A 22,060-nucleotide genomic window follows, 5' to 3' on the forward strand; every position below is an offset into this window, starting at 1 on the left:
ATGTAAATAAAATAGTAAAAAATGGATCATTAGTGGTGAGCTTGCATGGTGAAACTTGTTATGTGTGAAACACCTCACTGATTTGTTATAAAATGGCATACAATGTAACAAATGTGACCAAAGTCACTGCATAACTCACTGCTGTAATGGAACCATCTCCCCACTCACCGTTGTAGTAATATCCTTTGATACATTTGGGGCTCTCATCTAGTCTGTAGTCGTTGAGTTTCTTCTCAGTGAGCTGATGCCAGAATCCGGCCTCCAGAGCGCTGCTGAAGGGAGCAAACTGTAGCTGGAGGTCTGCGGTGGAGGACGCTGCTTCACTGGTGCCAGACGTCATCCTGACTTCACTAACAGGCTCGGCAGCCAAATACTACGAGCTGAGATAAGACACATTATGTTTCAAAAACGTCTCTCAGATGCACTTAATGTCGCGTACATGGATGGTATCAGTAAGAGGCTGATAACAAACAGAATTAAAACCGCAAGCGGTGATGAAGGGCCCTCGCACCCCTGTGCATGTCGGGGTGTGTTGCGACCGCGGGAGTGCAGCAGCAGCGGAACGTGGCTAAGCAGCAGGCCGTGCAGTCCGATTTGTGTAAAAGTCGTACTATGGTATGCTGAAATAGGCAGCGTAATGAAGATCACAGAAAATGTTGACGTAGAGCAGTTCAGGTTGGCACTGTCATGATAGCTATGAAATATGGAGCAAATTGAGCATTGTGTTGTACTTATTCCTTGCAGTAGGAGGCGCTATGGTTAAAGTTGACTATTGTTATGTCTGTGTTCAGAGGCCAACCCTGATCATACTTATGTAATTTGAAGTAGATCAGACAAAGTATATAGGATGTAGTACTTACTCCTTGCAGGAGGGGGCGCTATGGTTGAAGTTGACTATTGTTATGTCAGCGTGTTCAGAGGCCAACCCTGATCATACCTGTGTAATTTGAGGCAGATCAGACAAAGTATATGAGAGTTACAACCACTTCCTGTTTGACGGCGAATGATGCATCCGTATGGCGAGAGCGTTGGACGTAGGTGTTTGAGCTTGAAAGTGTTGTATGGCCAAGGTGTTTGCATGGTCCCCACCAATTCTGAGTGGGAAATGAGCTACCTTGTAGCAATGGCTAATGCTAACTGAGAAGCAGTAACTTCCTGTTGTCAACAGGTGGAGGAACAAATTGGAACCACACTCTAAATTTAAATACTTAAATCATGTATAGTCACCAAAAGATGGCAGCATTGTTTTAATTTTACAGCTCTTATTTAAATCATGGATGTGTGGAGCTAAATCAGCCTCTCTAGTCACCACAAGATGGTAGCATTGCCTTAATTTTAGAGCGGGCCCTGTAGCCTATCATGCATGAGACATTTGAAACTAACTTGACTTTAGAGCGTTATTAACCCCTTTCCCGACATGATAGCATGTCATGTTACGTAGGCATTTCAGCTTGAAAGTGCTGTATGGCCAAGGTGTTAGCATGGTCCACACCAATTCTGAGGGGGAAATGAGCTACCGTGTAGCAATGGCTAATGCTAATTGAGTAGAAGTAACTTCCTGTTGTCAACAGGTGGCCCTGTGACTTATTTGAAAATTTCAAACATGGACGTGTTGACACAATTAGACAATGACTTCCACTGACTTTTTTGTAGGTCTCGGCCTGCTCTAACATGTAAAAAAAATTAATGTATGTAGGCAAAAAAAACCTATTCGTAAAAATCAAAAGGGGGCGCCGTCGAGCTAATTTGCAAACTTCGTTCATGAAAACGCCAAAATATCACATTTTTCGCCGGACCCGATGACCGTGCAAATTTTGCTGAGTTTTCATTCAAATCGCGTTTAAAGTGGAGGAACAATAAAAATAATAATCACTAGGGTTTCAAGAGGGTCCTACGCACTAATAAATAATATAATAACTTACTTTATATATAATCTAATTCAACTTGTTCAGTCAGTTATTAAAATTAAGTACAGCATTTACTGACGCACTGACATTAGGAACATTTCAGGACAAATAATATTCCTGCTAAAGTAATCCTTTTTGCCGCAAAAAGTTATTCAGGGCAAATAAAATAAAACCGAATTGTCTTGAAAAATGTCGAGTGATTTACATTAGCCCTTAACATGGATTTCTCTATTGTTTGCTGCTGACTGATCACACATATACTTGACCTTATTTAGCTATCAGACACATGTTAAGAATGTATAAAATGTATTACATTGTCCTTTGCGTTTTCAGTGCATTTCTGCTCAATTAAAAGAAATTGATAAACGAATACTTTTGATCTTGTGACTATGTGTTTGACTGAAAAACAACAATTCAAACACACATTTTCAGAGTCGTTGTGTAAAAGTATCAGTGTCATTATCTCTCACATATTTATTGTATTGCATTATTATGGATATAATCTGCACATCATAGACTATGAGCTGCACAGCCAGGTCTGTGTCACTTCATTCTATAGCAACTAATATTAATTCGCCACGTATTTAATTTCTCTAAAGCCTGTCACAGTTGTCAGTCACTGTGCAGTGAGTTAACAGATATGGTGAAAACAGAGAGCAAAAGCTTCAACTTGTATCTTACACACGCCTCGCATTTCCGAGAAATTACATCAAATAAAAGGTAATAACATGAATTCGAGTTGTGATACAGAAAGCAAATGCACGAAAAGCAAACATTAAAGGCTTAGCATTGTGCACTCACCAGATAGTCTTACTTCCTGGTCCAGTGGATCATATGATCACGAGACTTGTAAACAGAGCAATGCACTGTGGGTAAGTATCCAGCAAAGATTAGCGTAGCTAGCTGCTACAAATGTCTACTTCTATGCGTTATGGTGCATTTAAGATTGATTGAAATACAAAGTACCAAAATGTGAACAGGAAAGCGCAAACGACGAAGCATGAGAAAACTGACAAAAACTTATACGTCCCGTTTCTTTTCATGTCGGACTTCTTAGTAAAGGCAAGAGAAGTAACGTGGATCAGTTTTCATACATCCGCACCGGAGCTTTAAGTTGTTAAAGTTAAACTAAAAAAAAAAACACGTAAATCAAACAGGAAGACGCCAACAATCCCGAAAATATGATAAGAAACCTAAGAGCTCATTTACACCGGTATGGTCACTGGAAAATCTGAAAATCTTGTTCATCTGGATTCCTAATAGCGACAGCGAGTTAGGGACCGTCTGCAAATTCTACGGCTGTGAAATAAAGCACGACGCTTAGTCCAGCTTCAGAAATTAAATGAGATAGATAGATAGATACTTTATTGAAATTCAAAGCATCCAGTAGCAGGTTACAGAGACGTACATGACATGAAACATCTGTTACAAATTATACCGCAAAACCGACGCCCCCCCATACATATATATTAACCCGAAAAAAAGATTTAAAGAATACCTCTAGATGAATCAAACTTAAACTGTGCAATTAAAAATAGATTTATACAAGAAATGTACATAACCCGTGCAGGGATAAAAAAATATATGTGTAATTTAAAGCAAGAACCTATAAACAAGTTGAGGGGAAAAAATCTGTAATTAGACCTGAATATAAAAAAATAAAAAAGTGTTGACCTTCTGAAAGTTGTGTTGTTTGTATATGTACAGCAATGTTTGAAAAAGCAGATAGTGCAGAGTTATCAAAAACAGACATTAAATAACAGGCAGTGCAAACATTAAATTAAAGGTGCTATTTAAGTAAATTGAGGTGATCATTAAAGTGTCCAACTAGAGGCTGACTCTTGGGACAGCTGTGCAGATGGGAAGTGGAAAAAGGAAGATTTAGTCCAAGTGTGTGCTTTCCCCCTGCCATAACCGTGAGGTGTTGTACAGACGTATGGCCAGGGGGACAAAAGAGTTCTTGAGTCTGTCTGTGGAGCAGGATTGTGACAGCAGTCTGCCACTGAACACACTCCTCTGCCTGCTGAAGGTGCTGTGCAGAGGGTGGTGGGTGTTGTCCATGATGGAGAGCATTCTGTTCAGGGTCCTTCTCTCTGCCACTGTCACTAGAGAGTCCAGCTCTGCGCCCACCAAAGAACTATTCTATGTTGTCACCTCTGTGTTATTGATTTGAATTACAGTAGGCTAAATATTGTGAATAGGATCAACAAAGGTATGGGCGTTTGGAAAAGGGAAAACATTAAACTCCATGGACTAGTGCCTTGAATATGATTTAGCCTATGTTTTTTCAAAGACAGTTTCCATGTTGTTTTGCACATATATGTAAAGGATTCTCCATAATGGTTTTAGAAATAAATGAAGTTAATGAATTGATTAAATGTAAATGTAGTCTACCATAATTAACACTACATTATTATTGTAATAGATAAATCAACCTTTTAATTGGTTTCTGTTTGTTATGTTGGTCTAAAAATAACAATAATAATAATACTTTTTTTCAGTTTTACTGAGTATAGAAATGCATAATTCAGCATGAATAATAGCCTTGATATTGATAACGATCACAGGTTAACATTGGTCTGTCAGGGATTTTTTGAAAAGGATGTTGTTTTAGCCTACTATCATATATCTTCTATTATCACAAACGTTCCAGCTACAGTAACCTTTATTTAACTACAACTTTGTTTTGACCCCTCAAATAGTTAAGTATAGGAATGTCTTGTGGCAGCTGGATTTATGGACTTTACCATGAAAATAAAGTTTTTAATGCATCAAAAGTGACTCACCCAACAGTTTACTGCTAGCCTACATGTTCTGTTATTCAGGTGTAATATTTCAAACTTTGATTGAAAAACCTGTTTGTTTTTATCAACCAACCAGGCATAGGGTAATTTTTTGTACTTTCTAATTTCTAAATATCTGGTAACATAGCTGTTTATTTTATGTGTCTTCTTTTCTAAAGAATGTTTTTATTGCTGTACGTCTACGAATTAGACTGTTGCAATTCAATCACTTGCAGAATATGAAATCAGATTTGCTTATCAAGGGTACAGGTAAGATAGAGATTCATTCATAGCTGGCTGTAATCAACACATTCACCATTATCCTCTGTTTACTAAAAAATGGTTTTGCATTTTAACAATTATCTGTAAAACCGTAAAGGTGCACTATGTAGTTTTGGTAGAGAAATGTGAAAGTTGGAGACATTTACAGATTCTGTGGTATATGTTCATAACTTTATACACAAATTGTCCTCAGAGTTAAATGTGGTTCATGGAACTCTGTTAGAAGATTAATTATGAGAAGTTATGATGGTGGCCTGCAACAGTGAAACCGTAACTCTCCTGGTCGCATTTTAGCTCCAAACAGTGTTCCAGGGATCCATTTTTTCCTTTGAATAAAGTTTTGTGTATTTATCTCAGAAAATATAGCATAGAATTGTTTCACTTTTCCAACTTTCAAATTTCTCTACCAGATCTCCATAGTTCACCTTTACGTCTAGGCTACAGTAAGTACACTGTAGAAAATGGTTATTTTTCCACTGGCAACTGCTGCCAGTATTTTTCTGTAAATTTACGTGACAATATTGAACAGTAATCAAACTAAACATAACTCAGCTAGACCAGATAATGGTTGAGTGAAACGAGGCATCAAATGTGATTTAGAGATCGGAATGAACCGGGAATAAGACTTCAGAGTCTTACAATCAAATCTTTTACAGTGCTCCTAGGTTATTAAGGGCAACTATGGGAAAATAACTCCTCTGAGTCATTCATTTATGTAGATTCTTTAGCTGCACCTGTGGCCAGAGAGGAGGAGGGTGATGGGAGTTTGTTGTGTCAGGGACCGTGGTCAGTGCTTTGCAGGCGGTGGCAATGGAGGCTGGAAGGTTTGGAGTAGGAGGTGATCAATTATTTCAGAAGAAATGGTAGTGACTTTCAGGAGCTTGTGAGGGTGAGCATGGTTAATGGTGCAGTATGTGAGGTCGGGGTTTGTCATACTAGAAAGGTCAGATTATAATGATACTGAACATATTGTCAAATCATCCTTGTCTGGTCAATTGTAGTCTCAGAAGTTGTCTTTGTGGAAAAACATGGAGAACCTTGAAACCCACTTTGTTGTTGTCACTTCATTCATGAAAGCCATTTAAGGTGAACTATAATTCAATTGATATGTATTGAATAATTCATTTTAATCTAACAATATTCCTTTATTGAAAAGTCTTTTCACACTTATCTTTGTTATGTTTCAATTACTCTTCATTTTGTATGATTGAATTAAGGTTGATTATTTAAATAAAGTCTCAGATGGAAAATGTGTGCAGTGGTTTAAATTCTTGTCCATGCTTCAGTTAATAACAGATGTTTACGAAGAGCTTTGACGGACAAAGCAAAGGCAGGAACTCAGGGTGAAAACACAACAAACAAAAACAACAGTCAGGCCAAACAAAGACTGCAATGCTGAAAAATAATATAAATGCAATTACAAGGAATAAGAAAGATACAACAGGCAAGTCTCAAAAGGCAGTTGAAGCTATAAAGCAATACATTTAATGAAAAAGAGAACGACGAGAAGACAAAGAAGAGGACATCACATCCCAGACAACAAGGTGTATGTTTTTCTTCTCTCTGTCAATGGCTACACTAACCAGGATGATACCTTATATTCCAGTCAGAACTCAATATTTGCATTTCAAATAATTTTGAGCCAACTTCTCATGGATAGTCTGGACAGATATCAACTCAATGGGAGAGTGTTTAGTGTGTCTGACAGATTTTAAAATACTTTGATACAAAATGTAATATTTTGGGCAACAGTAATAAAACTGACTGCAATGTTTTAAAAGAGGACAGCATCAATGCCTGGAATAACGGATTAACCACTGACCCTGAGTGCTTAGAGTTGCAGTAGGGTTGTTGTTTTTTGAGTTAGTTGATCACTTGCAGATTGGTTCAGATTTAATAAGCACCAATCAGATTTAATTATTAGCGGAGTCTGGTTGTATAACACTTATCATATCTTCCTATTTGGCAAAAAGGCCCTGTGTCATAATCCAGTTCCACAACCTTAACTGTTGTGTTCACACAGGGCATCTTTATTAAAATAAGGGTTTTCATGAAAGTGATGGAAATATCCTTACATATAGCATAACCAATAGAGCTAGGTGTTCAGCCTCTCTGAAAATTCCATTTGAAGTGTGCACAGAAGCAGACTCAGGCTTGGCTGCAACAGGGTTTGTATGTCTCACCATACAGTGCTGAGAAAAGTTTAATGCAACCACATTATGTGTAGCAAATCCTTCCATTTAAAAGTTTAGAATCACACAGCATGTATGTGATGATCTGCTGGTTTGGTAACCTCATCATCACTAACAAAAACAGGCTGGGAAATATTGTTAAACTTTGCAGAAAGATTTGGCGATAACTTGAATGATCTTGGCCATATTTTACCACTCAAAAGGTAAACGCCATGTTGGAAGACCCTCAGCACCATCTGCATGCAGAGTTTAGACTTCTGCCAACAGGGAAGAGGTTATCTTAAGATGGCCAAATCTAACAGATGCCTGAGGTCGTTTGTCCCATCAGGAGTTGGGTTTTTAATTAAACTGTAGGCATTGTTGCCTGTACACTTTTACTATGTTGGGCTTTGCATCTCTTCTCTCACTCACGTCCATCATGATGAAATACAAAGTAGTTATGTTTTATATGTATGTATTTATGTCTTTGTGCTGTTGAATGTCTATTGCCTTTATGGACCTTTATGCCCCTCAGGGACAATAAAGATTTTCCAATCCACTCCAATTTCTTGTTTAGCTTCATTTTAAATGTTGGCTGAAAGCAGGGTAGTTAAATGGTTGATATGCTATGCATAAATAAAAAACAATTATTAACATCAGCAGCAATAAATAAGAGCTGTATACTGGCCTTAGTCTATGTTGCCCTTAATAAGAGACCAAGCAATGGCTAGAATTTATTGTAGATTTCGAATAAGATTTTTTTTTTTTTGCCAAAAAGTCAATATTATTACATGAAAATATAAACATTAATTGGCCACTTATTGAACCTGATAGCTTCAGTCTGTGAAAAAAGTCTGAAAAATTAATACCAGCCTCATATTGACTCAATTTAGGTAACAGTGATGCACTTTGAGTTAACAGTGATGCACAGTAGAGATGACGCCATGCATCCGTGCTCCTTCTGTTCACTTTATTAGATCTTCCATCTCAGTGTCTTCCCCCTCTGATTTGTTTGATTTACCTACAGTAGTGACTCAACACCTCAGGGTTTACTGGAAACAGGATACAGTATGCGTCTTTGTGATTTAGAATTTGTTGGGAGACATGGAAGTTAAATGTTTAACAGATCTATTTTAGACATTGTTATTCACCTGATAAAAACTGAAATGGGTATTGAAGGCCCGAAAGGGAAGAAGTTGGGGGGAAATTATGATCTTTTTCTGAATGTGAGATAAGTAATTATATATTGTGCATTTCTGTAAAAGAACAGTTAAACTAAAATAAAAAAGTTTTTCAAACTTTATTCCGTTTTCCTTTTATCAAACGGGAATAAAACGTTTCTCCAGGTGAAAAGGGTTTATCCAGTTTTATTTTTATTCAAACAAAAGTCTTTTTTTAATCTTTGAAAACAAGTGTGAGAGAAAAAAAATAAAGTATAATTCCTTTGTTTATAATGTGTTGTTGTTGCAATACTAATTTTGACCACTAGAGGCTGAAGTGCACCATTACCCCCTGTTGTAGGACAAAAACGTTAAAGCCTAATGCACTCTAATTACAAGGTACATCATTTATATCTTGTTTTAGCTCGTGATGTCATTTTTGTCTTTCATTTAATTAAAATACATTTAAAACCCAAAGATCCTGAAGGGAGCTTTTAGGATGGTTAATATTATAATGCCTTATTTTACTTTGTTCTCAAATTACAGACCCAGGAGTCTTACCTTTTTTATTTCCGAGCACTTTTTGTGTGGTTTGGATGGTAAACATTTATTGGAATCCTATTTAATTTTTAATTCATAACAGGATTATATGCATTCCCTTTTCTAATGGGACATAATTGAGCTGTCACATTTAGTCCCTAGAGCCTTGTGGATGGACTGAGTGTTTTTGTTCCAAATGTTTAATCAATACAAAACCAGTACTTACGTCTCAAATGTATTGCTGCTTGTCCACATAATTATGGAATGATTTTGGTGCTGTTTAATGACAAGAAAGGGGGAGCTGCATTTAACCATAGAAAAGATGAATGGGAAACGCTTTTGGTCCTAAAGGGCAGATTTAACTTCTGTGGTTTGACAGAAAGATTTTGGTGGTTGCTATTCAGACACATCCCTGAAATAATAAAGGTCAGCAGAGCATAAAAAGAAAAAAAATATCGAAGGAGACCAGTGGATTTATTCGTCAAGATGTTAGTTTTACTGTGGCAAAACATAATGAAAACTTGAATGTTAAAAAGCTGTAAAGATAAGTGTGAAATAGAGGATGAATTGCTCTAAGCATACTTTGGGGTAACAGCTCAGCATGTTTGACAATCATTTTTACTGTGATATAAAAAGGACAACTTGGTGATGAAGCAGCAATGTGACAAATACAACAGCTCAGAGTATTGTTTTCACCATTTCTTGACCATTTCTTCCAGTTTTGACAATTAAAATTCTTCATCTGCATTTTTTCAACAAAAAGTTTTCTCATCGTTCACACATCAGCTTACCGTCAGCATAGCATAGACAAAATAAATAACAATAAAATTCAGCCATTATACTCAGCTGTTGCCTTGAGTTTGAAATAAAGTCCATGTTGTAAAAATAAGATTTACACAAGACAGAAACAATAAATCATCACAGCTCATTTATAATTTTATTAAAAAAAAAACTCCAAAGGCTTACAATTACAAGGCAGTTTAAGTTATTCATGTAACAGCTGTCCCAGTCTCAGTTGGGAACTTGCTCTCTATGTCCCAATGTCACGAATTAATTCTGAGAATATTTTTGAAGACTCGTTTGAAGTTCCCATTGCAGAGCGGGTATATAAAAGGGTTGAGAGTGGAGTTCATATAACCTAGCCATATTGTAAACATGTGAAGGTCATGGTGCACACACTCTTTGCAGAATGCCATGACCATGAAAGCTATGAAGTACGGTATCCAACACAGCAAGAAAGCAGCAATTATGAAACCAAGCTGCTTGGCTGCCTTATGCTCCTTATGGATCCTCAGGCTTTGGATTCGCTGACGTGATTGATAAATGAACCTTTGCCATGTCTGTCTCAGTGTCACTGCATTATTTGTGTCCTGTTCTTCATCTTTGACCCCTCCCTCAGTCCATGGCAGTGTTTGGCTGGGGTCAAAGTTGTTGTGGAGTGTAGATGTTAATCTGTGCACGTCTGAAACCTGGCTGGCGTCACAGACACCACTCACTGAGTTTGGTATTGTGACATGACATTCATTTAAAGAGGCTTGAAGTTTGTTCTCATTATTTCCCTCTGAGTAGTTTACTTCCTGTTGTGCCAAAGGTCTACTTGGAGTAATCTCATCATCTGGTTGCTTCTCCTCAGGAGACCGCGAGCACCTTTTTGCCACTCTGAGTCGTTTCGACGTCATGGCAAGCAACGACGTCTGCTGGCACTTTACACCAATTTTTCTGTGAGATCTGGACAAAGCAGTTTTCGTTTTCTCTGAATCCTCCAGGGAATACACCTGATCAAGAGTGTTCTGGTCCAACAAGCGTTGTCTCTTAGAGAGTTTCATTGGAACCTCACATTCCCGCTTTGGTGATATTGAGACATTTTTCACTGGCGACAGAGCATTTTGTCCATTTTCATTTTCCCCAAATGAATCGATGGGATGAATGATTCTTTCCCTGTCCCTCAGATGTTGCCTTACTGCCAAGTAGATGTTTGTGTAAAACCACACCATCAAAATTGAAGGAACATAGAAGTTGAAGACGGCAGTAATAACCTTAAACCATGTGACGAAGCGGAAATCTGTGTCACACTTGTTCTCCTCCTCTGGTTTGAGGTCCACATGACTGAAAGACCTCCATCCTAAAATTGGAATAATCCACATCATTGACAACAGCCAGGCTCCAGAAATCATAGCACTGGCTTTTCCCCGTGTCCGATATTTGAGGTACTTAAGCGGCTGTCTGACAGAGCGGTACCGGTCCAAACACAAGATAAATAAACTGAAAATGGAGGCGGTGCTAGCCACATAGTCCATAATAAGCCAAAACTGACAGACAGCCCGCCCCAGCTTCCATTCATCTTCCAACAAGTACATCAAGTTGAGAGGCATAACCGTGGCCCCAACGATAAGATCCGCCACAGACAGGCTGACGATGTAGAGGTTTCCTACAGTATGGAGAGTTTTCTCTTTCTTTACTGCATAGAGAACAAGCAGGTTCATGACAATTGTGAGGAGGGACAGAAGTCCCAGAGATACACCTAGCAGTACGTTCTGGAAGCTGTAATGGAAGCTCAGAGTCTGGTTGTTCCTCACCAAGTCACCATCCAACAGGCCGCTCCAGCTTCCATTACTGTCATTGACATAGTTGTTAGTCTTTAGTTGTAGAGGGTCTGTTGAAGGTGAAAGACCAGATTCCATCATGGTAGGTGAAATGGTCACCTCTTGATACAGTCACATCTTGGCCAAAGTGTCTTTCGCTATTGGACAATTCATGTACGGAACAGAAGTTAAGTTTGAAGGTCCTGTGAACCTCAATCAAATCAATAATCCTCTAAATACTGGAAAAAAGGGATGTTCCGAGTTGTCTTTTGAATCCATGTGTTTTAAGAACCCCAAGTAGTCATACCTGAAAAACATAAAGGAAATCATTAAGATTGGTTTACAAGTTATCATATCTTTGTTGTGACTTGCATTTGTAGCTTGTTGATTTGGACCTATGCTACACTATGTACAGTTCTGTGGTTCAGTCCAGACATTTCTAGTGTTGGAGTCAGGCCATCTACAAAGGTTGTTTCTTTGAGGGGGCAACAAGATTAAAAGGCTGGGAAGAAGAACTTATTTGAAATACTATATCCTCAAAATGTATGATTTTCAAAAGTCTTTGTCTAAGAGGTTAGTAGTTGAGCAGAAGTAAGAAGTATCCATATAATTGAAACGTAAAGTAAAACATTCTTGTAGTTTAAACTTGTGGAAAGGTAAGTTCAACTCAAAGGTGTTCCTTCAAATGGTCAAACTTCTTTGACGAGACTATATTTGAAGGAAACTATTACTTAAAGAAAAATATTTTAAGTATATATTGAAGTATAAAGTATTTTAAGTCTGAAAACATGTCTGGAGGAGATCTTTGAGAAAGCATCACTAAAGATAAATAATCTTTTGAAAAAAGGGAAAGGAGTCAGACCCAAGTGCCTGTGGAAAGACCTTTAAAAACAGCTCAACACTTCATGTAATCATTCACTCCTTTGGTATGAATAAACAGTATATATTGGCTAAAATCTCTCTTGCTCTTTCACTGTCCAGCTGGCTTTTTTTAACACTCACATAAGGAGAGTGTGGCTAATTCTCATCAATGACAGCGCAACAGACAAGCTGAGAGATTGGAGGAAAGGAGACACATTTACAGTGTTAGCTGCTGCGGTTGTTTGGTTGAAGTCTAGGTCTAAGAATCTGCAACATCTACACTGCACAATGTGTGATGGAAAGCTGCAAAGCACAGCAAGACAGCCCGTATTAAAACATATCAATATGCTACTGGTGGAAAACATTTATCCAGACTGTTTGGGATATGGATTTTTAAGAGCATAGACTGAAATAAACCTGTTGCCATGGAGGCAGGTGGGCGTTTCTAGACATAGCTATGGACTTGTCTTTCTGTGATTAATGAATTACATCATTTGACCTTTTGAGGACCCTCACACTCAAATGTATGTATAAAACATTATGTAGATATGTGTTTTCCTCTGAAAGAAAATTACCACATATCAAATGTATACAGAATAATCCCTTACAAAAATAACTTGGAGATGCTGTGTTAGCGTGATTAAAAAAACTATGTACATTTGATTCAGGCTTCTTTTTTTTTTGGCATAAAGTCAAACCTACTAAATGCATTGGAAAAAAAAAAACTTTTTGAAAAAAAAACTTGAAGTGATCCGATTTCAAGGAATCTTTTGTTAGCAGCAGCAGAGAAATAACAAAGCAACACCCTGTAACAATGCATGCACAGATAAACACACAGTTGCAAAAACTGCATATAGTGCACAATATGGTTGGTTTTGCACACTGTCAGTATAATCTAACATCCATATTTAAGCTTTTTTTATGGTTGCACATAAGTGATAGGAATGATTTTGTTTTTTGTTTTGGGCGTTATACTTTGCTCAGCTGGGAGCTGGCTTGGTTGAAGTGACTGCAGCAGGAAGAAAGAATTTGCAAATCGATCCGTCACACGCTGCATAAAGTAGCCTGTCATTTAAGTATAACTGCCCTTTAGTGACATGTGATGTGTGATATGTGATGTCTAAATCATCATGATACAACTTTGAGAGAGGGAGGAGGACATTTATTTCTATAGAAACATTATTAATAATGAAACATTCATCATTCCCGATAATACATTTTCTTATTGTGTCATCAGATAGAAAACAACAAAACATTTTCTCTTTGGACTGTATATCTGTCTGCTTACTCAACGATGACACACAGGGGAAGAAGGAAAAAACACCAGCCTGACTTTTATTTTGTAGTAAGGGGGAGACAAAAAACAGCAGATGTGTGGGCTTAAAGGTTTGAAGCAGAGCATCCACAGAAAGATGAGAAATTCTAATTATTAGCATGGTTTTGATATCCAAAAGACTGCAATGCTGGAAGAATAATGTTTTTTTTCATCCCCTAATTGGCCCACATGTTTGCATCAATACCCATCTTAAATACCCATTTAAGAATCAAATAAATTATGAGCAGTCATAACATATCAACTAAGACAGAGGGTATTTGTATTTGAATGTTTTTTTAATGTGCTATTAAGGCTGTATGGCGATTGAGAATCCCTACAAATTGGCAGGAGCAAATTCCATTAAATATTACAACAAAAACATCATAATGGCATCAACGTTTTTTTATACCTTCTGTTAAACCAATTCAAATGCACTTAAGACAGTAATTCAATATTGGCTACTGTATTGTTGTCCATGTTTTTTTTTCCAGTTCCACATAAGAAACTTTAAGTGAGGCAACCTAATTAATAGACCATTATTAACTGGAATCACGCAAATGTGATCGAATATCAATCAATTTATAGAGTACTTAACATATAACTGACTGAACATATAACTGATGATTTAGTGTTAAACGAGTCAGAGTCAAGTCAGAGTGAAATGTTCATCTGTAAATGCAACAGGATACACACTGACCCCATACACGCGCAAAATCATCATAATCAATCAACTTTAAGTATTTTAATGGAATCTCATATTACAAAGCATGATGTGTGTTTTTATGGGCTTCCTTACAATTTGTCTGCCTCGTCTTTGAATCTTAAATGATTGCAACATTTTCCAGATTTGTTTATAGCCTCTGTGTTTATAGAACTCCCTCCAAACCACAAATATTTAGGAGCCTCGTACTCCCCGAATTTGCAAAGAAAAACAAGATAAAGGTGGATGAATAGCTCTGATATTTGAGCAGCACACTTCTTATCGCACCAGAATAGGGCAGGAAATTCAACCAACGCTAATTGCTGAATGCGATTACATATAATGACCGCTGCCTCTCTGATTTCATTACAAAATTCAAGGGACACAGAATAATCGTGCCTTCTTTTGCCCTGTTGAGAGCTAATATAGCCTATTTGTCAGTGTGAATAATGGCTTGTATGTTAAATGCTTCAAGTCCAGTGTGCAGAGAACCACCTGTTGAACCGCTACAGGATCACACGTGCAAACTTTCAATAACTTATCAGTTGAAAAAAAAAAACATGTATATGGTTCTCTATGCGTCTGTGCAGTGATAGAAAGCAGTAACAAACTCACCAGTAATCTACATGGATTTCCTGGAAAGTCCGGTGAATCCCAGCCTGTAAACCAGCTCAAAAATGCGAAAACGAATGAATGACTTAGGTCGGAATTGCAAATATAAACTCTTCCTCCCTCTTGTGCGCTCTCTCTCTCTCGCTATCTCTCTCTCTCTCTCTCACTCTCTCGCTCTCTCTCTAGCTCAACCTCCCCGACTCTCTCCCTTTCTGTATGAGCAGACTTTGGAGTCCACATGCAATGCGCTCATCAAGTGAAGCCATAAAACTGACCTCCTTACTGGAAATACTTTTCACCTATTGGAGATGGCGCATACTGATTCTATGATTCAGAGTGTGATTCACGATAAAGCAGCACGCAAAGTGTAACCTCCTTCATATCATGAACCCAGTCCAATTTCCAAGTGCAATATCAAAAAACAAGATTTTGAGCAATAAAATAAATCTTAAAAGAGAGGGGTGAGGGTGGGAGTTAGATGGAGGTAAACTAGGGACAGCAGTAATAAGGGACCATGGTAACACCTGAAACCGACCAATCACAACACACAATTTATTATGATCAAACTCATACAGTGTGCCAAGCAGTGGCAGGGGTCTTCCTGCTGTTTATTTTTCTGAAGGAAAGTCTACTGTCCTGGACTCCCGCTGACAGCACTGCAGAGTGTCAACAGGTTCACTCAGCAAGCCCGATATTAAAACCTAAAGCTAGGTTAGTGTCTGTGGTTCCATCAGTCTTTGAATCATATATCAGTTGATTTCTCACCTGAAGAGCCATCCTCTTCAGTGTTACCGCTTACCAGCTGTCTAAGGGCAGCATGTCCACCTACGCCAATGTGTGTCAGACTGGTTTACCTTGGTTCAAAGCCACCGCAGTCTGTTGAGTTTAAGTGATTTCTCAGCTTTGAAAAACATCATGTTCTTTGTTGGGTGAGTCATATGCATTTCCTCTGGGAGGAGTCCAAGGAAATATATCAGGTCTAAGAAAAAAAAAATCTGCATTTCTTATTTTGAAGTAGCAGTGTAAAACTAGTACAGGGAAAATGAAAGCTTGGATCAAGTAGGGTTGTAAATGGTTCTTCAACAGGAAGTTTATGGCTCTATAGTTTCACACCACTTTTATTACAACTGTTTGAATACATCAATATTTAAAATGTCCTACTTGTCGCAACAGGGTCTGCCTTCAATCTCTTATCAACTAAAATAAACTATTTCATAATGGACGCTGAAAAGTGATGCTGTGCTCTAAACTGCAGTGACCGAAATGTAGTGATCAAGAAGTGTAAAGTCACATGGTGATCCTCAAGCAAAACAAACATTACTTATCTTTAACTTTATCTCTGACATGATGACAACGCAGGTTTATGACCAAAGGCCCTATAAAGGATGATTTGTTTGAACTGATATGACTTTGGCTTTCACATTCAGAAGAACAACTGCATTCTCAGTGCCCTGTGTTCAAATAGTTTACTGCCTGAGAGCAAGAAGCTCAGTCAAAATGAGAAGTTCTTTCCCCTGCTACCATTGAATGTGGCGTCCCGCAATTCTGAATTTTTAGGGCCTTTTTAATCTCATAAATGTAACTATCAGTATCACTGCTGTTGGCACATTGTTTTTTCTATCAGTTTCACCTGACTCTGCCTGCTCACTCTTTTACTTTCTTAACATCATCACATATTGAATAGTAAGGAATCTCTCTCAACTGAACGGAAATAAAAAACGTGTTTCATGTCCAGCCCTCTTTTCTCTGTCAAAGGCATTAACAATGTGAAATACATTTTAAAAATGTTAAAAATGTACGTTGAAATGGGCCTTGTCTTAAAATTTGTACAACTGATCTGGTTCCAGTCAGTAGCTGCAGATGACATGAGCGTATGAGTTAACAAATTATAGAACACAAACTGCTTGTCTGACTGCTTTATTCTATTCGCTATATATTTTATTAAAATGTTCATATTCTGTGATTTGTTTAATCTTTTCAATGTCTCATTTATCAACTGGCAAAGGGACATCAGATTTAAGCCTTTGGGGCACTACAGTGAGGTTTATTTATGTGCACTGTCCATTAATAAAAAAAAAAAAGCTTCTTAAATAAATTTTAATTGATGTTATGATCAATTTCAAACCCACACAGTTGTTTCAGTTCCTTCTGTCTGAGTGCTCTGTCCTTGGGGATATGTGGACATGTACAGACTTTGCTTCATTGATATCTGAGGTCTCTCACTCCTGTTTGTGTGGTCGCTCCGGCTAAAGAGAGACAAATTATCTTTTCTGCATAGAACCAACTTCAACCTGAGAAGTGGTTAACACCTTTAAATGTGCTGAGCTCTGAAAGCACCACGTCAGCAGCACAACAGTGAAAGCTGTTCTCAAGCTCTTGGTCAGTGTGAATAAAATATGTGTGAAGTGTCAGCCGGTGAAGGCAGCATTGATTCAGTAGATGTTGTATGACTGATAGGGCTGTCACTTTTTTATTCAAAATTCAAACAATCATTCAAACCTGGGGGGGGGGGGGGGAGTTCACACTTAAACTGTAATGAGCTGTTCAAATTCAAAATATAGGCCTATCAGTTTATCAGCACATCGGGCTTTAGTAGCTTGCAGTTTGATCAAGCAGAGGGATCTCTCAGTGTAACTTGACCATTGCATGCACTCTTGGCCTCAGTAAATAAAGACATTTTGTTCGCAAAAGCAACAGGAGCGCGATTCAGGAGATGCACTTACATGAGGGACACTCCTCTCTCTGCAGACAGCAAGCCACTGCTTTGGTGGAGAGACAAAGGCTGTGCGAGATACCCGCAACTCTCCAAGCTGGCTCGCAAATATTTATTTACCATGCAGGAACCTCAGTGCACTCTGTACAGGTGTTTTTTTGTCAACAGGTAATATTGTAAATAAAAAGAGAGCTGCACACGATCCCAATCAAGTTGATAGACTTGTATTATAATATAATAATCAAAATAATATAAAAAAATATGTCTGTCCTTTCGGATTCTTAATGTTTTTATCAGTCTTCTATGATGGCCAAAAGGGGCAACCGCACTGCAATGGTCTGAACTATTTCCTTTAGGGAAAAACAGGCTAGAAATTCAGCTACAAAGCAAATTCAGAACCCAATGCAAACTCTTGCCCTGTTCCCCTGCAGGCCCTAGAACACTTCTGGATGTGTGTTTACACAACTAAAGATTTAAATGTCACCTTCGCTAGACTGCATCAGAACTAAATGTCGGTTAAACTTATTTTTGTTGTAGGCCAACAGCGACAGTTAAATGTTGTGTCTAAACTGTTAGGCAGCAAACTGCCAGCAGGGGCAGTAGCTCCGGTTCCCCTGTACTGTTGTACTGCCCCGATGTAAACTTGAACAGTGAGCCGATGATATATCGTACCCCTACAGCAGACCGTAACTATGCTTAACCACATTCAGCTAGGCATGTGGACGTTAATCTGCATGAGAGCTGACGGCTGGTGGATCTAGCACTGCTACATGTGACATAGTGTCACACATTTCATCAGTATTTCAAATAGTTGTCAATTTTGTCATTAAAGAATGTAATAGACTGTTTCAAATAGCAATCAAACAGGCGGTATGCAAAATATGCAATATGGCTTACGCCAGTGTTTGGCCATGTGAAAAAAAAGTGCTCAGTTTTGACTGTTTTCCATGTGTTTCTTGACAGGGAAATTAGTTGCTACTAGTAGCATCTGTATATGTAGCACTTTTTCTTTTTAACATGTTTTCTGAGATTATGTGCACCATTTATGTGTTGTAACACATGAATCAATGCATGATTGTCGCATGGCCATTTATTTGAAAGACATTTCTGTCATTGCATTTGTTTGGGACTCTGCGTTGATTAAATCATATCTGAATTTGCAGCCTGTTTCTCCTAATTGATATTCATTTGCTCTGTTGAAGTTATTACCCTTGTTGGCCACCATACATTTGCATTACACAACACCAAACCAAAATCATTAAGCACGTGTCACTACCATTCCTTTCTCTATCACACAAGAAAAGCTCAGGCTTATGAGGGGACCGAGAGACACAAAGGAGAAAAGAGGGAGGAGATGATAGAAGGAATTGTGTGTGTGTGTGTGTGTGTGTGTGTGTGTATGTGTGTGTCTCTGTGTCTCTGTGAGTGAAGGATAAGTCCTAGAGAAATAGTAACCTAAATTAACAAAGGCTTCCAGACATTGAACTCTTAGACTGAATTGGGGATATGCTTTTTCATCAAATACCATCCAGGTTGTAGACAAGTGTAGCTGCTGTGGCCAAAGACTAGGCAGGCTGCTTCAATGTGTATTAATTAAAACAGGAACCCAGCTGTGTTTACAAAACAGCTGGAGGTTATTCTACTCTGCATGAAGATCAAATGATATAGCTCCTTTCACTGCCAGTACAAAATCAGGGCATCTATAAGATGAATTAGCCATCATAGATTTTGCACAAATTGATCAATATTTCTTACAATGCATACAAAATGTGATTAAATAGTGATCCCCATAATCTAAACTGACGTGCTGAGATATGAATGTACACGAGTGAAACGGTTCTACGGTCCTGCTCCACAGCTGTGTATGAGTAATATAATTTCCTGTGTGTGTCTGTGTGCCCACCTGTTTGTGTTCTAGCGTGCACAGTGGACGTGATAATGTGTGTATTGTAGTTTGTGTGTGAATGAGTTTCTGAGGTCTGCCTAATTTCATTAAGGTCAATCTGTGCTATGGGAGCTCATAATGGCCCATTATTACAAGCTGTAAAGAAAGAAACAGGCTGGTTGCTGTACATTGTTGTGTGGGGGGATGCTATCTATTAAACCAGATGGTTATAATGGTAGTCAATCAGTGGTCACCGACATCACTTTTGTGATCAATGCAGCTAATAGTGTTAAATTGTTTTCACGAGCTTAACATCTTTATCCTCTTAGGCCATAGTTTCAGTATAAGACCTTTAACCTTAAAATGTGAGTACCGCTTTATGTTCAGGTCTTTCCCAGCAGATAGAAAGGAATATGCATTTATTTTATTTTGTGATTTCTCACCACATACTCAATAAGATTTGTGGCCACATCTGTTTTGTAGGCCAACAGGGACATCTGCTGGTTGGGTCTGTAACTGCTGTTTGTATATTTGGATGTGGCAATATGTGGGGCATTAAAAAGCTCACAAACAATCAAAGCCATCTGAATGACTGGAAATCAGTGTAACCTTCAGTAAATCCCTCGCAAACTCAAGACCATCACACTCCCATGTTGATCAGTGTCACTGAAAATAATAACAAGAGAAGGCTAATCTGAGGCTAATCTCCCTTCATGTGGGATTTACTCTCCGGTATTGACTTTGTACCTTTTGTTTAGCCTCTAAAACAAACCTGTCAAATGTCACAGAAAAACAGGAATTGAAGCATAAAAACAGCACTGAAGGCGACTCCTGGCTGCCAATTATTGCATTGAGACAGTGGTATGTCCCCTTTACTTAAAAATATTTAATACAGGAAGTGGAGTTGCCCTTCAGTTCTGCCATCCTTATTACTTTTTTATCCCCTCTATTCTTGTCCCTGACGCCTCCCCATGTGTTGTTGCCTTCAGCACTCTCTTCTCTAATTTCTCCTGCCAATGACGCTTCCTCTCCACTTTCTCTGTTAGCTGCTCTTTCCTCTACAAAATCTGTCCAATTGTGTTTCATGACCTCCCATTTTTGGTAAAAAAAAAAATGCAAGTTTAGCTATGTCACAAGGGTTTCAGTTAGTGTCATCAAGCTTAAACACTGACACAGAAGAATAGAACATTAATGGAAAATGAATTCAGATCCTGAAGACCATACAAAAATATTCCATTACAGCTGAGCGTCCTCAGGGTACGAAAGTAAAAAGTACGCGAAGAAAATGTACTGTGACTGTTACATTGTTTCTGTACTACTGATTGATTACTAACTTACGTATTTAATGTGTTTATAACTTATATTTAAGTTTTATATTAATCAACTAATTGATACGCTTGTATAAACATCCGAAAATATTCAAATGCCCACCTCAAAATTGACTAAAACCCAAAGTGACACCTTCACATCTATAGTAAAAAAAAAAAAGTCCAAAGCTCCCAAATGTTTCAGTTTACTGTTCTGTTATTGATTCAATTCTAATGCTTTAAAAGCTGATCAATTGTCTAATAGCTTGACCAATCTTCCACTTACTATGCTGTGTGTGGGGTACGAGTTCATGTTAAACATATGGAATTTACAGAGCCAGTATCCAATATATACAGCTGTAAACATTTAGTATTTAAAATGTAATATTTCCCCGTAAACTGTGATGCAAGAATAATAGAATAAAAAATATATACATTAACCCCTGAGTGCTTAGAGTATGCATTTAGGGAAAGCACTTGAATAAATTTGTCAGTAACACTGCACCACTGGAGGGGATAAGTCAGTGGGGAGTTTGCCTTCCAGCCAAAGGAATTTAAAAAAAGCATCTCTCTTTCTGAAGTGTCCTTGAGCAAGCCACTTAATCCTCAGCAGCTCCAGTGATTTGGATTTGTAAAATTGTCTGTGTGGCAGTGGAGGATGAACCAAATCTCTCCAAAAAAGGAACCTCGCTTACATGTCATTTCAGCCCTTAGTCATGTTATTTTGACGACACAAGTATCTTCTGCATTAAACCACTTCGGGATATAAAAACAATGTGGGTTTCTTAAAAAGCAGGAACTATATACTGTTTCATCATTTAATTACTATTTATTTTGCTGCAGGATGAATGCAGCACTTACCAAAATTAGTACAAAAATAATTACAAAAATAATCTCTGACACATTGTGGCCAAGCAATTTGAATTGGGTCATCAATCTGCCTTCCAATTCACTTGTTTCCAACATTTTGTCATTATTGTCAGCATTTTCTTAAGCAATGCTGTATCTGAAAAATGGTTTGCAGGCTGTGTATCTGAGCCCTCTGCAGCCATAGTCTATTTCCCCGTCTTTGAAGCTAGGCGGATGGTGTTAAATAGAATGACAGAGGCCCACTTCATACGCCCTCTACATCATCTTCACTTTCCTTTTTATAAACCTCTCATCAGCCTTCCCCTCTCTTTCCCTCTCACTCACTCCATCTCTCTCTCTCTCTCTCAAATCCCTCTTCCCTCCCCTCTTACA

At 38.1% G+C, this 22,060-nt stretch overlaps 2 protein-coding genes across 2 annotated transcripts in view; both read right to left on the bottom strand.

Moving 5' to 3' along the window:
* The window catches only part of atg7 (ATG7 autophagy related 7 homolog (S. cerevisiae)), a 62,961-nt gene extending 59,792 nt beyond the window's left edge, over window positions 1-3,169 (bottom strand). Inside the window, exons 1-2 of the mRNA XM_061043157.1 lie at window positions 2,709-3,169; window positions 169-380 (exon numbers count right to left, since the gene is read on the bottom strand). Of these exons, the coding sequence (XP_060899140.1) occupies window positions 169-340 (172 nt within the window). The 5' untranslated portion in view covers window positions 341-380; window positions 2,709-3,169. The remainder of the gene's footprint in view (window positions 1-168; window positions 381-2,708) is intronic.
* A 6,368-nt stretch (window positions 3,170-9,537) lies between these two features.
* hrh1 (histamine receptor H1) lies at window positions 9,538-11,587 on the bottom strand. Its single transcript, XM_061043160.1, has one exon. It carries the CDS (start codon window positions 11,525-11,527, stop codon window positions 9,887-9,889), a length of 1,641 nt encoding a protein of 546 aa, XP_060899143.1. The 5' UTR covers window positions 11,528-11,587; the 3' UTR covers window positions 9,538-9,886.
* Window positions 11,588-22,060: the final 10,473 nt, after the last annotated feature.

This window comes from Labrus mixtus, chromosome 7, assembly GCF_963584025.1.
Source record: "Labrus mixtus chromosome 7, fLabMix1.1, whole genome shotgun sequence".
NCBI lineage: Eukaryota > Metazoa > Chordata > Actinopteri > Labriformes > Labridae > Labrus > Labrus mixtus.

Excerpts from the sequence above, each read along its gene's own strand:
- hrh1 (XM_061043160.1), bottom strand. The coding sequence starts at position 11,527 with ATGATGGAATCTGGTCTTTCACCTTCAACAGACCCTCTACAACTAAAG.